This window comes from Nicotiana attenuata, unplaced genomic scaffold, assembly GCF_001879085.1.
Source record: "Nicotiana attenuata strain UT unplaced genomic scaffold, NIATTr2, whole genome shotgun sequence".
Classification (NCBI taxonomy): Eukaryota; Viridiplantae; Streptophyta; class Magnoliopsida; order Solanales; family Solanaceae; genus Nicotiana; species Nicotiana attenuata.
In genome coordinates this window covers 355,239-370,043 of record NW_017670926.1, presented here as the reverse complement: position 1 = coordinate 370,043, position 14,805 = coordinate 355,239, and the positions used below count along the sequence as shown (strand labels likewise).

Here is a 14,805-nt window from a genome sequence, read left to right as displayed (position 1 = left end):
CTTTTCTTAAAGAAACGAGGAAGGAACCTGCTCATTGTTCAGGTCTATGTTGATGATATCATTTTGGAGCAACAACTGACTCTCTGTGTGAAAAATTCGCAAAACTTATGGGAAGTGAATTTAAAATGAGCATGATGGGTGGATTAAACTTCTTCTTGGGTCTTCAAGTGAAACAGTCCCCAAAGGGTAATTTCATTTGTCAGCAAAAATACATCAGGGAACTCTTGAAGAGGTTCGACATGGAAGCATAAAAAATAATACACACTCCCATTGCAACTGCCACCCGACTAGACATGGATGAATCTGGATCTCCTGTAAATCAAACAATGTATAGAGGCACCATTGGGTCTCTTCTCTATCTCACTGCCAGTCGTCCTGATATTGTTTTCAGTGTGGGATTGTGTGCGAGTGTCACGACCCTAGTTCACCAATTGTGAACACGTCATGACAGCACCTAGTCTTCACGACTAGGTAAGCCTAACACATTGCGGAAGTAACAACATTTGCGAAATTTACATTCGAAGCTAAATAACATGAGTAATGTATACAGTTGCCGCCTGGCACATACACTTTAATACAAAATACTGAAATAACCTCCAAGACCCGGAAACTCACGGGCAACACAGGCTATAAGAAATCTTACACTGCTCTAGTCACCAGAATAGTCTAATACAAAGAGGGATCGAAATAACATCTAACAACTATGGATAAAATGAGAAGGAGACTTTGCGGATCTGCGGACGTAACAGATGTATACCTCAAGTCCCCAATACGCTCCCTAACAGCTACTGGCGGTACGCCTGCTCAGAAACACCTGGATCTGCACATGAAAAACATGCGCAGAAGAGGCGTGAGTACACCACAGCGGTACTGAGTAAGTGCCAAGCCTAACCTCGGTTGGGTAGTGACGAGGAAAAGGTCAGGGCCCTACTGTGTCAGAAACAATAAAATAGCGAGATATTAACAGTATCGAAATCTGAAGAAAACTAATGAACACAACGATGTGATAAGACAGATCAATGAAATATAGAACTGCAAGACAAAACAGGAACACAGAGTAAATACAACAAAATTACAAGAATACCGACGGGGGTCTCCCAGGATACCGTCCTGTAGCCCTTTTTTCAACTGTCCAATGGAACTTCCGGGATACCGTCCCGTAGTCCAAATCTCATATCGATATCAAAAGATCTCCCGGGATACCGTCCTGTAATCCATTCATCAGTGTGCAGGGGATCTCCCGGGATACCGTCCCGTAGTCCCAAAATAAAAGTACAGGGGGATCTCCCGGGATACCGTCCCGTAGTCCCAAAATAAAAGTACAGGGGGATCTCCCGGGAATCAAACCCGTAGTCCCAAAGTAAACAATCAAGGGGGATCTCCCGGAATTCGCATCCGTAGTCCCAATATAAATGCGCAACCAACATCAACGAATTATTCAGAAATTTAAGTACAACAATACAAGGCATCAAATAATACTGGCCTAACATGCTCCACGTAATCACAGTTAAGACAATTTAAACAAATAGGCAGCTTAGATCAATTAAACATGCTCTTCTACGCTAGCACTGGCTATAAAAGCAAGTAAAGTAAGGCAAATATGAAAGAGAATCCAAATCAAGTATTTAAGTAAAAATCCGGGTTTCAACAATTTGCTCAAGTACGCGCTTGTCACCTCACGTACAAGGCATTCAATTACCAATTATCACATCCTAAGGGACGAAGTCCCCCACACAAGGTTAGGCAAGCCACTTACCTCGAACCGGTGCAAAGTCAACTAGGTAACGATGCCCTTGCCACGAGTATCCGACTCCAAATGGCCCAAATCTATTCAATTAAATTACAAATCGTAAATAATATTGCAAACAACTGATTCCACTATTGAAATTAAAGCTAAGGCGCGAAAATAGGTGAAATGACCAAAACGCCCCTCAGTCCAACGTCTCAGAACCGAATAATTTTTACATTTTCAGAAACCTCGTACTCTCACGAGTCTAACCATATAAAAATCTCAGAAATCAAAGGTCGAATGCTCCCTCAAAACCCAATAGTTTAGTCAATGAACTTTCCCCCAAATTCTTCCATTTTTGCTCCTTAATTCGAATTTAAAAGGTGGATTTAACTATTAAATGATAGAATATAATTAGAAAGGATCATAGAAATGTTACCCAATAATCTCCTCTCCAAAATACTCTCAGAATCGCCCTTGCCCGAGCTCAAAATTGATTTTTTTCAAACTTATGAAATTAAACCCTCGAATTTCCTATTTCTGCCCAGACATTTTTGCTTCTGCGGACAAGGGACCGCTTCTGCGGTCCCGCTTATGCGGTTTCTCATTAAAGGGGGAAATTCCGCTTTTGCGGACACATGACCGCTCCAGCGGTTCCGCTTCTGCGGAAAGATGACCGCTTCTGCGGTCTCTGAGGGGAAGCCAAAAATCGCTTCTGCGATGAGGAAGCCGCTTCTGCGGTTCCCAAACCGCAGAAGCGAAAATACCAGAAGGGAAACATACCGGCTGCAACAACTTAGAAAATTTCCCCGTTAACCACCCGAAATCATCCCGAGGCCCCCGGGGCCTCAACCAAAAGCACCAATACCACCTAATACCTTATTCGAACTTGCACCAATCCTCAAAACACCTCAAACAACACCGGAAACCCGATTAAATCAAGGATTCAAGCCTAAGAACTTCAAATTCTAACCAAATACGCTTTCGATCAAAAACCTAACCAAACCTCGTCCGAATGACCTGAAATTTTGCACACACATCCCAAATGACATGAAGGAGCTACAGCAACTTCCGGAATTCAAATCCAACCCTCGGATCAAAAACTCACTATCGGACCGAAAACTTCAAAAATCCAAACTTCGGCATTTCAAGCCTAAATGAGCTACGGACCTCCAAATAACATTCCGAACACGCTCCCAACCCCGAAATCACCTAACGGAGCTAACGGAACCATCGAATTTCCATTCCGAGGTCGTCTTCACACTGCTCCGAATACGGACCATTTTTTAATTCTTAAACTCTCATTTAGGGACTAAGTGTCCCAAAACACTTCGAATCCTAATACCGAACGTCCCGGCAAACCAAAATAGCAGAAATGAACTTAGGGAAAGCAGTTAATGGGGAATCGGGGCGTAAATTCCAAAAACGACCGGCCGGGTCGTTACAACGAGGTTTCAATCAAATCCCAAAGAATCTCACTTGAAGGCTGTGGAAAGAATACTGCGATATCTCAAAGGCACGTAGGACCTGGTGCTAAACTATCCATCAGGTGACAATTTTAATCTAATTGGGTATGCTGATGCAGACTATGTAGGTTATCTTGTGGATAGAAAAAGCACTTCTGGGATGGATCACTTCTTGGTATCATGTCTTATCTCTTGCGGTACAAGGAATCAAAATTCAGTGGCTCTTTCAACAACTGAGGCCGAATATATAGCTGCAGCATCCTGCTGTGCTCAGCTTCTGTGGATCAAGCAGCAACTGAAGGATTTTGGAGTTCTCACTGAGAGTGTGCCCGTCCTATGTGACAACACCAGTGCACTTAACATGGCAAAGAATCCAGTTCAACATAAAAGGACCAAACATATTGATGTGAGGCATCATTTTCTAGGAGACAATATGGAGAAAGGGTTTATATGCATGAAGTTCTACAGCACACAAGATCAAATTGTAGACATTTTCACCAGGGCACTAAGTAGGGAACAGTTTGAAAGAAACATAGTAAAGCTGGGACTTTTGAGGCCAAATTAAGGACCAGATTCCTTTTTGAGTTGGCTTGTGTTATTAAGAAATAATGGGTTCAAAGTGTTTTCTGGCCCTTTCTAACTCACTTCAATACCATTGCAGGTAAACACGCATGATGACCATAGAAGCAGTAGATGCAGTACATGACTGATAAAAGAGGATTGATTCTTTAAAAAAAAAGGAGCTTGAAGACGAAAATGTTCTCAAGAACCAGGTTCTTGTACAAAAGGTTAGTGGTTCTGTGTCACGTCTTAAAAGGTACAAAATACAACTGCCATATCATTAACTTTTCAGATTTGGCTGCCACGGCTCTTCAATTCAAATGTTCCATCTCTCTCTGAAACATCACAATTCTCCACGCCCAACCGCCGTTTCAAAACTGTTGCCTATTCTTCTCCCTTCATAATTATACTCTCTGTTTAAAAACCCTATCTTCTTCACTTCTTCGCCATAAGACCTCTTCTAACTTCACCCAAAAAGGGAAAGGATCTTCACACCACCTCTTTCAATGGCCGAGAAAAATTCAGATCTCTCTGCATCATTTGTACCCCACTCCGACCAGTCTATGGGACTTCTCGGTGTCTCTGAGTCTGTGTCACCCTCTATCAACCCTACCGCTACAGTCACCCCTTCCCTAGCTTCACAAACTCTTTCCAACTTAGAAACTATTGTTCCTCTCTCCTTGTCTCCTGTTGCCCACACCAGTCAAACCTCAAGTGGCGAACAAGGTCAAATTACTGAGATCACGAAAGACTCTGCCATTGTTGCAGTCGACTCCATGGTCGTGGAAGCACCGGTTGTTGAATAACAGATGATGTTTGTGGTATCCGCTGATAGGGTACTGCATGAGGTCATTTCCCAGAAACACGCGCCACAAAGTGTAAGGTAAGAAGGGACCATTATAGGAGATGCAGTAGCATACACTACTGGGGGTTCACATGGAGAACCTGATCCCTCTCAGGAGGACCCAGGTCAGGAGTCTCATCCCAGGATAGTGTTGTTCCTACATGTGATGTTCTGCCCCTGGAAATTCAAGGACCAGAGATGCACTCTAGTGATGAAGAAGACCTTGACAATGTGGCCCTTGACGCATTCATAAGCAAGCGAATGATTGTTTCGACTCCTGAGTCTGAAATCAAGCAACCCACCACCAGGCTCCAATTCAAAGTGGCCTACGATTCTGCACTCCAAAAGATAAAGAAAAGTAGTAAGAAGAAAAGAAGAAAGCTGGTGAAGGATGGTGTACCTGTAGGTGATGAAGCTATTCATGTTGTTGAGGTTGAAGAATGAACTCCTGAGGAACCCGGTTCCCTTGTAAGGCAGTCCTCGAAAAAGGCCGAGTCTGTTTCCCTGGAGAAAGGGTCTACTTCCAAGTCTAAAATACAGAAGGTAGTGAGTGATGGGGATATTCTTATTAAGTCCAAAGGGAAAAGTAAAGTCAGTGGAGAAAAGCGTAGGAAACGCAAGTATGAAACAGTTGACGAACCTAGTTCTGGAAAGAAAGCATGAAGTGAGGTCTATCTGGGCTCTGAGCGGTTGAGGCACCAGAAAGTTCTGCTGGGGCGTACGTTTGACCCCAATCTCAGAAATGGCCGGAATGCGCCAAATCCTGGAAATGGTGGAATTCCAACAGTGGACGCATCTTTTCTACGTAGATGCTCCCCAAGTGTATGAAGAGGAGGTCTAGAGTTTCTTCGCCAATTTGTTTCCAGTCAATACTGACCGTGTTTGTGCTTTGGTCAATGGTGTGGACATTATCTTTGACGTGAAACTGCTTGGAGAAATTTTGCAAGTTCCTACAGTTGGCATGACAAGTGTTCGGGATGTTTGCTAGTACAACTTCCCAAATGCAGTGGTGAAAGATAAATCCAGTCAGAAATGGGACCAGATCCATAAGAAAGCACTACTTCCTGTCTACCAGTAGTTGTTTGAGATGGTTAACAAAGTCTTGTTGCCTCGAGCAGAACGGCAATCTGTCACTTCCAAATCTGATTTATTCTTAATGGAGCAATTGGACGGTTTCCACCCTGTGAGTTTGCCTGCCATAATGATTGAGCATATGCAGAAAGTGTCTAATTTCAAGGATGGAAATCACGGGCTTCCCTATGGATTCTTGCTCACCCAAGTATTCAAATACTTTGAGGTTCCACTGGGAACATGTAAAGTAGGGACCCGTAAGTAGACATTCTCACAGACAACCCTAGAAGAGTGTGAGTGTATTGAAAAGTATGGGGGTGTAGGAAGCACTTCAACTGTGTCTCAGCTCATCAATGCCCAAAACAACGCAGCTGAGGAGATACGTAGATTGAAGGCCAGGAATGCTATCCTGGAAGGCCAGCAAGCTCGAGTGTTTCCCATTTCGAACGATGAGGTGATCCGTTTGACCCAAGAAAATGCTGACCTCAGGGCATAAGTTGAGAACCTAAAGGCTGAACTGCTCAACGAGCAAAAGTCGGGAAATGCCCGAATAGACCTTGTTCTCCAAACACTTGCTTCAACTTCCAAGCCTTTTCCTCCTAGTGCCCCCTAAGTTTCCCTTCAGTCACCAGTGTTCTGGATATGACTTTTTTTTTATATTGATGGTTGGTGGTTGTTTTTGTTTTTTTGTGTGGTTGGGATGTACTGTTACTGATCCCCTAATTCAAGTCCAATGCTGCCTTTCCTTTTTTCAAAGGAAGAGGCATATTAAAACTATTAATATAACTCCTCTTTTGTCTTGTCTAGTACTCTATCTTTGTCTTCTATTTTTCCTCATGATAGTGTGCACATATGTGGCATGGGTTAGCTTGGCTGGACTTCTTTGTCCTTTTATTCTTTTTAATGATGCCAAAAGGGGGAAAGAGACTCAGGAGGAATCACATTTTGGAACTGGTTCTTAATTCTGAACTCGTAACTTTAGGCATTGTCTCAGGGGGAACTCCTTGACATGCTCTCTGATGCCTTAATTCTGAACTTATAAATATTTAAGTTTGCCATCATCAAAAAAGGGGAAACTGATAGATCTTTAAATACTCTTGCCTTATGTTTTGATGATCTAACAAACTTTCTGATAAGAATCAGTTAGGGAACCTGAACTACTTTGGATTGCTGCAAACTCCAACGGACTCCAGTAAAAGTTGAATTGCTGCGGATACAGGAGCTAGGAACCAAACAAGGACCTGATGCTCCTGTGGTTCCTATATAGCAGCACAAAGTCATTTGGACACAACTGGAACTGAAGTGACTGGCGGCACTGTTTCTGCCGCACTGCACCACACTGTCAGCCCACTCATTCTCTAACCAAACGAAGTACTCACATCATTTCAAGTGATGTGATCAAGATGTACCAAAGGGGCTTTTATACAAAACATCACTAAAAGGTTTCAGTTTCATCATTCAAGCCTTTAGCAAAAAACAGAAAAGATCATTCTCTCAAGCTTGAAGAACAAGGTTGAATGCCACAACGGACCAGTTCTCTTAATTATTGCTGTCCTAGTTGAGTTGTAACCTTGTTATTGTACTTACAATATCTCCTAAATCGTTTACTTAGAAGTTTACTGATTAGGAATCCTCTTGTAAATCCTCAAACTCGTTGAGTTTGGGTTGTAGCTAGATTTAGTCATAAAGAAAAGTCTTTGTAATCGTAGTATTGCAAAGTGGCTTGTGGTGATAGCACCACAAGTTAGAAAAAGCTTTTGTAACTAGGATAGTCACAAAGTGGCTTGTGGTAAAGGTGCCACAGGTTAGTTTGAAGTCTTTACAATCGGGAGTATTGTAAAATGGCTTGTAATAGGTAAGATTACAAGTTAGTGAAGTTAAAAGCCTACAGGGTAGGTCGTGGTTTTTTGGTCCCCTTGTGCGGGTTTTTTCCACGTAAAAATCCTCTGCTCCATTTACTTACTGCTTTACCAAGTGCTCTCAGCAGAAACTTGTAAAGGACCAGGTACTCTACGATTTGGTGGACCCGTACAAACTAACATTTTTAGAATTAATACAAAGATCAAGAACAAAATTACTATTTTCTTGGTCCACTTTAATTGATTTTGTGGTTATTCACACATATTAAGAAATTCATCTTTAATATTAATTAATTATGAAATTGATCACATTAATCTTAATGTGCTCATTGAAAATACAAGAAATACTCCTAGGTTCTTTACTTCAATGACAACTTCTAAACAAAATTAGTTCTTTTTTGATATCTGGAAAAATTAAATATTGTGGACTACAAAATAATAAGTAAAAAATTAATTAAAGTGGATCGGAAGAAATATTGAAGAAGAAGATCGAAAGGGGGAAGACTATAGAAGAAAAAGATCGTAGGGGGAGGTCAATACAATTACAACATTTTTCTAATAATCACTTCTTAAATTTTGATCGAAATGGCAGGTGTCACTAATTATTTTGTTCTTTTTACACATCAGCAGCTTATGGAATTCGTGCAAAAAATCTATGATACAGGTGTACAAAAGACTCACTTCTACATCACTTTTTTGTCCTCCCAAAAGTCATCTTTTGAAACTTTTTTTGAATTAAGACTTGAACGTTGGTTAATTCCTTTAATTTTTTCAATAAATTAGCCAAGAACTCCATAGAAGAAAAAGAGAGCCCTCCACAAACATCTCTTTGGAATTTTTGTGTTTAATGCATCATATTACTGTACCGTTTGTGATGAGCTTTTTTTCTGAATTAGCATATATATATATGACAAATCACTAAACGAGAATTCAGTAATTCAGGCTGAACATGTTTACTTGTGTATTAGGTCCATTTTTCAATCATACTATTTTATTTTATATACATCTTTTCTTATGGCTTTCTTGATTCTTGCACCTTTTTCGTCTTTATTTTAATTACTGGATCGGAGGTGCATAGAGAGTTTGAGATCGTAAGAGACTACGTGAAAGAAGAAGAAAACTGATTTACTTGTTATCAATCTCGAATGAGATACTTTACATGAGTATGACTAAATTTGAAAGAAGCGGAAAAAAAAATGGAATTGTTAACATTTTAGTACGCACGCCAACGTACCCAATATAAATGTGATCAAAATGAGTAAAATATCACTTGGTGCAGATGCCTTTAATGTAGACATCCACATCATTACCTTGTTAAGCTTACCAGATTTTGAAAGAATATCAATCACTAGGTATTAAAAAAAAAACAAATACCTAAAACAATGCAAATCAAAAAATTTAAATCAATTTATTCTGAGGATACGATTTAAACGTAAAACTTGAGTGATCGTCCAACACGATTAGGATAAAACTTAAAAGAAACAACTGTTACTAATTTTGTGTACTCTTCCTACAATCAGGGAAGAAAATGACAAAGATGATACCTGGGATAGGTGTAAAATATTCACTTAAATATACTTCTGAGTAGGTTTAGTCCTTTAAGTTTGTCGAAACTGAACTTTTTTTTTTTTTTTTTTTTTTTTGTCTCAACTATTTAACAAACTCCAATAATTAGATTAATTGCGAATTATGAAAAAATAAAAAGAGAGAAGATATAACTAGAAACACCAACAGAATCCCATCAAATCCCAAAAACTGCATCAGACATCAGAAATAGACTAAAAACAGCATAAACTGCAAAAACTATACCTCGTAATGTGAGTTTCTGGTTCTCATTAATTCTAATAACCAATGTTTTGCTAGAATAATTGACAGAGACCGAAGTGCCAAGGGTATATTTGGGAACTAATTTATCCTGTGATAAATTTATATCGTCAATCAAACATAAATATAGTACCACATTATATCCCACCTTGTACCTTAAACGACCCATTAAGGTATTATTTAGACCTCCAAACATAAGACACAATTTTTTGTCATTTTCCCGAATCAGGGTAAAGGAAACATCCGAACAGCACAAGCGAACACAGCAAACAACTATCTTCCTCATCATCAACTTCTTCACCATGATCATCCTGGATGTCTTTGATACATGTAATGTTGAAGGTAAGCGTAGCATTAACCACAGAGGACACATCTACAAGCCTACACTTGAAATCATCAAGACTTCCTGAAATCTCCAAATGTTGAAGATAGGGAGCAACAATTTCCAAGGACTGATCACTAGTTCCATCGTCACCATAATTTATCAATTTCAGTGTCTTTAATTTAGAAGACCTAATTTCCAGGTGAGTAAACCCTTAAAACAGTTAAATTCCATAGTTTCCAAAGCAGGACAACCTAACTGTAAGTTCACAATATGGTCATCGGATAACGCCATACACGTGAATGTTATGCTCTTTAGTGACTTCCACGATATGACCACGCCAGCGTCAAAGTAACAAAAACCCAAAACTAATGTTATCAACGACGAACAGGTATAGAAAAATTCAGGCAATGGACAGGCATCATCCTCAGAATATGACCAAAGCACAACATTTTCCACTTTCTTTTCAACAGCAAAACTAAGCCATCTGCTGAGTGCGGACTTGTATTCATTCGGGTCATGGAAGTAGAGCACAAATTCTTTTATTTTAGGAGAAACTGAATGAGCTAATACATAGTCAACAAAGGACACGTATTCTTCATTGTAAAGTTCACAATTTAAATAAAAATTATAAAGTGAAGTCCAGAGATAGCGCCACCTTTTCGAGAAAGCATGCGTTATGAATGCCTCCTCTATCGTCATGAGAGAGAGAATGTGATGGAGAAGAGAATCCGGCAACTCACTGATTCGGTCTACAGTTGCTGAATCGTTGGAAGCCATCTTTGGTTTTTGGACCAGAACGGCTAAGGTTGTTGATAATTTTCCGGTGGCCCTCGTCTCACCACAGCTTCCCACTGACTGGAAGAACACATACAACACGGTGGATATGCATACAGAAAATCAAAATCAGTAGGAAATTTGAGCAGTTACCAGTAGCCCCTTACAGATTGATTAAGGAAAGATACAGAACGAACTGCTGAAATTGTATTTCTCCCGCCGGCTGAGAGGATGACCGGAGACCGGAGTTGAGGATTGTTGCCCTCTTATTATGACTAGTATTTGATGCAACATATACTTTTAAATATGCTTAGCTCTGCTTTCTTCAATGTCATTAAATAGTTTAACATTGTAGCTAAATGTCATCAAATCAGAGCCCACAGGTCCCAGGATTGAAACCTGGCTCTCATAATTAGTATGTCAGTGAGCTTCCCTAACCCCATCTTTTTACTGCGTGTTTATTCTTTTTCTATATTGCTTATCTCTAAAGTAAATTTTTTTATCCGATCTGACAAGAAGTATTTATATTAACTTTACTGCAGTTTCTTTTAAATATTAATTTTATTTCAGAGTAGTAAAGAACAAATATATTCATTCACATAAAAATTTAGATATTTTCTGCGTCATACTCCAAGTCCCCTTTTCTTTTGGCACGCAGTTTATTCTTTTTCTATATTGGTTATCTGTAAAGTAAATTTTTTTATTCGATCTGACAAGAAGTATTTATATTATCTTTACTATAGTTTCGTATAAATATTAATTTTATTTCAAAATAGTTAAAGAACAAATATATTCATTCACATCAAAATTAGATATTTTCTGTGTCATACTCCAAGTCCCTTTTTCTTTTGGCACGAATGAACAAGTTGTCGTTTATTATGAAGGAAGTTAAAGAATTATAGTTTTGTTCAAGTGAAATAATTTTCCATTACTTTTATTTTATGGAGCTGATATTCCCCTAGAAAAGAAAAGAACTAAAAGAACTAAGTTTCTCTTTTATAATTTCTGTTTTAATTAGAGATTCCATAATCTAACTTTTCACCTTTTTTTACATTCCATGAAATTTAAAAATCATATCCAAAATTCAAATCCTTGTATTTTTGCAAGAAAAATGGAAAAAAACGAAATTATGAATCAGAATATAACTGATAATTTCAAAATTTACCCCTTTCTCTCATAAAGACAACCTATCTAAAGTTATAGTTTCGTAATTCGAATCACAATTGCCCTTACAAAACTGTATTGCCCCAAGTTACCAGAAACACTTATAATCCTAAACTTCACAAACTTAAGTGGGCGTTTGGACATAAGAATTGTAAAATTCCAAAAAAAAATGAAAAAAAAATTCAATGAAAATAGTATTAGAAAATTAGAGTTGTAATTAGACATGAATATAATTTTGGGCTGTTTTTAAAGTTTTGTGAGTGATCTAAGTGAAAATTTTGAAAAATAGCTTTTTGGAGTTTTTCAAATTTTTGAAAAATTCAAAATGCATTTCAAGTGAAATTGATTATGACCAAACTCTGATTTTGATTTTTTTTGTAAAAAATGGGAAAAATTGTCTAAACGGGCTCTTAAGTTTCGTGGGGTTTCTCGCTAGGACTCTAAAGGGACAAGTATTTCTTTTTTCTTTCCACCTTTAAGAAACTAAAAAGTGGAGGATGAATTATCTTTTTAAGGAGAAAAAAACCCAAAAACTCTCAGTACATTACACTTTTTTCCAAATTACTCAGAACAGAAGAACTTTGACTAACGATTTTACACCAATTGTCTTTTTGCCAAGCTATGGCCATTGTACAAATGCAATCAAGCAAATAAAAACTCCGAAATGAGGAACTTGCACGTGTGAGGAGGTTTCCGAATTGCTAAGTGTACGTACATAAGACACAATTTACAACAGATTTTGCCAGATTGCAACTAGGTTTTCGATCAAATCACTGCAACCAAGTTATCATGATCAAGAACATACCGCCCTTAGGATGTGTAAAGTTTTACTAGATGAAGAATGTTGGGACACTGGCTGGATGATACACAAATTTTTGGAGGATCCGACACGCACGCATCGATATTTTCTTAGAGTCCGAGCAACATAGTCTGCTACTAGAAACAAGATGAACACCGAAAATATGCATCTATTTATTGTCTACCTATAGGCTTATAGCACCACAGCTTTGTACCAGATAGTGTTTTTATTGAGTCGTTGACCCAACATCAATGCTAGAAATCTCCTTAACCAGCAGAAAATTTAGCCGAGCAAACCTCAAAGTTGCACGCAATCAGACATCATACTTTATACAACAACGACGTACTTTATAGCCAGGCAATTTATGTCCCAAGTCCGGGTAAACTACAAACAGTTGGTTCTTCGCTCTGCCCTTGTTATACTAATAAAAATTAGTCCCGGAGATATCTCATCTCAAAAGAAAAGAGAAGGATAGAATCTTGAGAAGTAGAGGCAGAAAGGAAAAGCAAACTACTTAATACCATTATGAGCTAATCTTAAAGTAAATCATGACAGTTCCAAATATACTTGGAATTTATTCCTTTAAGCTATAAAAGAAAAACTTTTGACCTTGAGTTTTTAAAATTCTCACTATGAACCAAGCAAAACACTGATAATAGAAAGATCAAGCAATGAAAGAAATAAATTAAAAATTATAAAAGCCAACTAGATATCAAACTTGCTTATTTGATCTATGATTTATCTCATGCAATATGAAAAGAACACGTTGTTCTCTAGCCGAGTGTCTATCGGAAACAGCCTCTATGCCCTTCCAGGGTTAAGGGTAAGGCTGCGTACATCTTACACTTATGGGAAACTACTGGGTTTGTTGTAGTATGAAAAGAACACAAGCCCACAACAAAATTCTGATGAGTAAGTATTTCACAATCGGGTATGCAGTTCAGCTATAATCATCATAAGATATCCACACTTTACAAACTATACGTAAGTATTTCACAAAATTTATCATAATTTGGAAATATTTTTATATTTTTATTTTTTTCTTTAGTTATTTTTAGACGGAATCCTGCACTTGTATCCATACAAGGATCCGTATGCCGAATCTTAGAATTTACATCTCGAAAGATCTGCACCGTGTCGGACACCCGCACCCGTGCATAACATTAGTGTGCTGTAACTTGCTTGAAATTCCTCTCTTTTTGTCATTTATACTATCTAATTAAGGTATCAAAGAGATGTATCTTTTTACTAGGTTACATCTCTTTCCCTTTATGACAGAATGCTAAGGGCCTCAGGTTGAAGGCCAATTGGATTGCTGAGGTACATGACAGAGATGAAGCTGGACGAAAATAAACAGCCTTGTTAAAGGAGAGAAATCACTAACTAATATTATCAATCTCAGATATCTGAAGATATATATTTAGCTTCGAAGATTTCCAATGAAATTGTTTTCTTGTCAAACCAATTGAATCGCCAAACTAAGGACAACATTTCAAGGCCAAAAATTAAATGACCAGGTAACAAACAGTTCAAAGTTATCAGCGTAAGTTTTATTTCTTAGTAGTAGAAAGACTGAGATGATTAAAAACAAATAAAATCTTTAGAAGAAAGATATATCCAGAGAGGAAGAAAAAGAACAAAACCTTCAAGCGCAGATCAGGCAAAATATTGAAGCCCTGCATTTACTTCTTCCGTTGGTATTGCTAAGCATTTTCATGAACAAAATATGTGATATGAGTATATCAAGAATCAATAATGACACACACATAAGATCACCAGCGGGATCGAAGTTAAATCCTAAAAGAAATATTGTCGAACACTATTCCTCTATAACACAATTCCACCCAATTTTGTTAGGGGTCGTTTGGTAGGAGGTATTAGAAAAAATAATGCAAGCATTAGCTCTATGCATTATTAAAACCTTGTTTGGTACATTTTTTCAATCTGTGTATAACTAATACTTGTATTAGTTATACCTCATACTTGGTATTATCCTATGTATAAGTAATGCATAGAAAACCATGGCATTAGTAATACCAAGGCTTTTAATGCATGCATTGGTATGGTTAAAGACAAAATTGTCCTTAAAGTCACTTAAAGCTAGAGAATATGGAGGACATTTTTGTAAACAACTATTTTTTTAAAAAATTAGGCAATGCATTATAATTTTAATACACCACACCAAACAGTAGATAAGAAATAATATCTGCATAACTAATGCTTGCATTACTAGTACACCTTGTTCCGCACTATTCTTATACACCCTACCAAACGACCCCTTAGAGTATACTCCTCTATTGTATATACTATGCATTATAAAAATGCGCTGGAACCATCATAGTGGGCGAAGAGTCAGACCAAAGGGAATGAAATACGTAGAGAAAATGCC

General features: G+C 38.0%; 1 protein-coding gene across 1 annotated transcript; it reads right to left on the bottom strand.

The window, feature by feature from the left end:
* Positions 1-9,693: 9,693 nt before the first annotated feature.
* On the bottom strand, positions 9,694-14,181 carry LOC109244543 (F-box protein At5g03100-like). The gene is made up of 2 exons (XM_019411651.1): positions 14,060-14,181; positions 9,694-10,534 (listed from the first exon to the last, which is right to left on the bottom strand). The coding sequence occupies exons 1-2, from the start codon at positions 14,096-14,098 to the stop codon at positions 9,854-9,856; spliced, it is 720 nt and encodes a 239-aa protein (XP_019267196.1). The 5' UTR covers positions 14,099-14,181; the 3' UTR covers positions 9,694-9,853.
* Positions 14,182-14,805: the final 624 nt, after the last annotated feature.

What these genes read in the sequence shown, in the direction of transcription:
- LOC109244543 (XM_019411651.1), bottom strand. Translation starts at nt 14,098, where the DNA reads ATGCAGGGCTTCAATATTTTGCCTGATCTGCGCTTGAAG. An exon ending in TGCCTGATCTGCGCTTGAAG is followed by an intron (nt 10,535 to 14,059) that starts GTTTTGTTCTTT and finishes GTGTTCTTCCAG; the next exon opens with TCAGTGGGAAGCTGTGGTGA.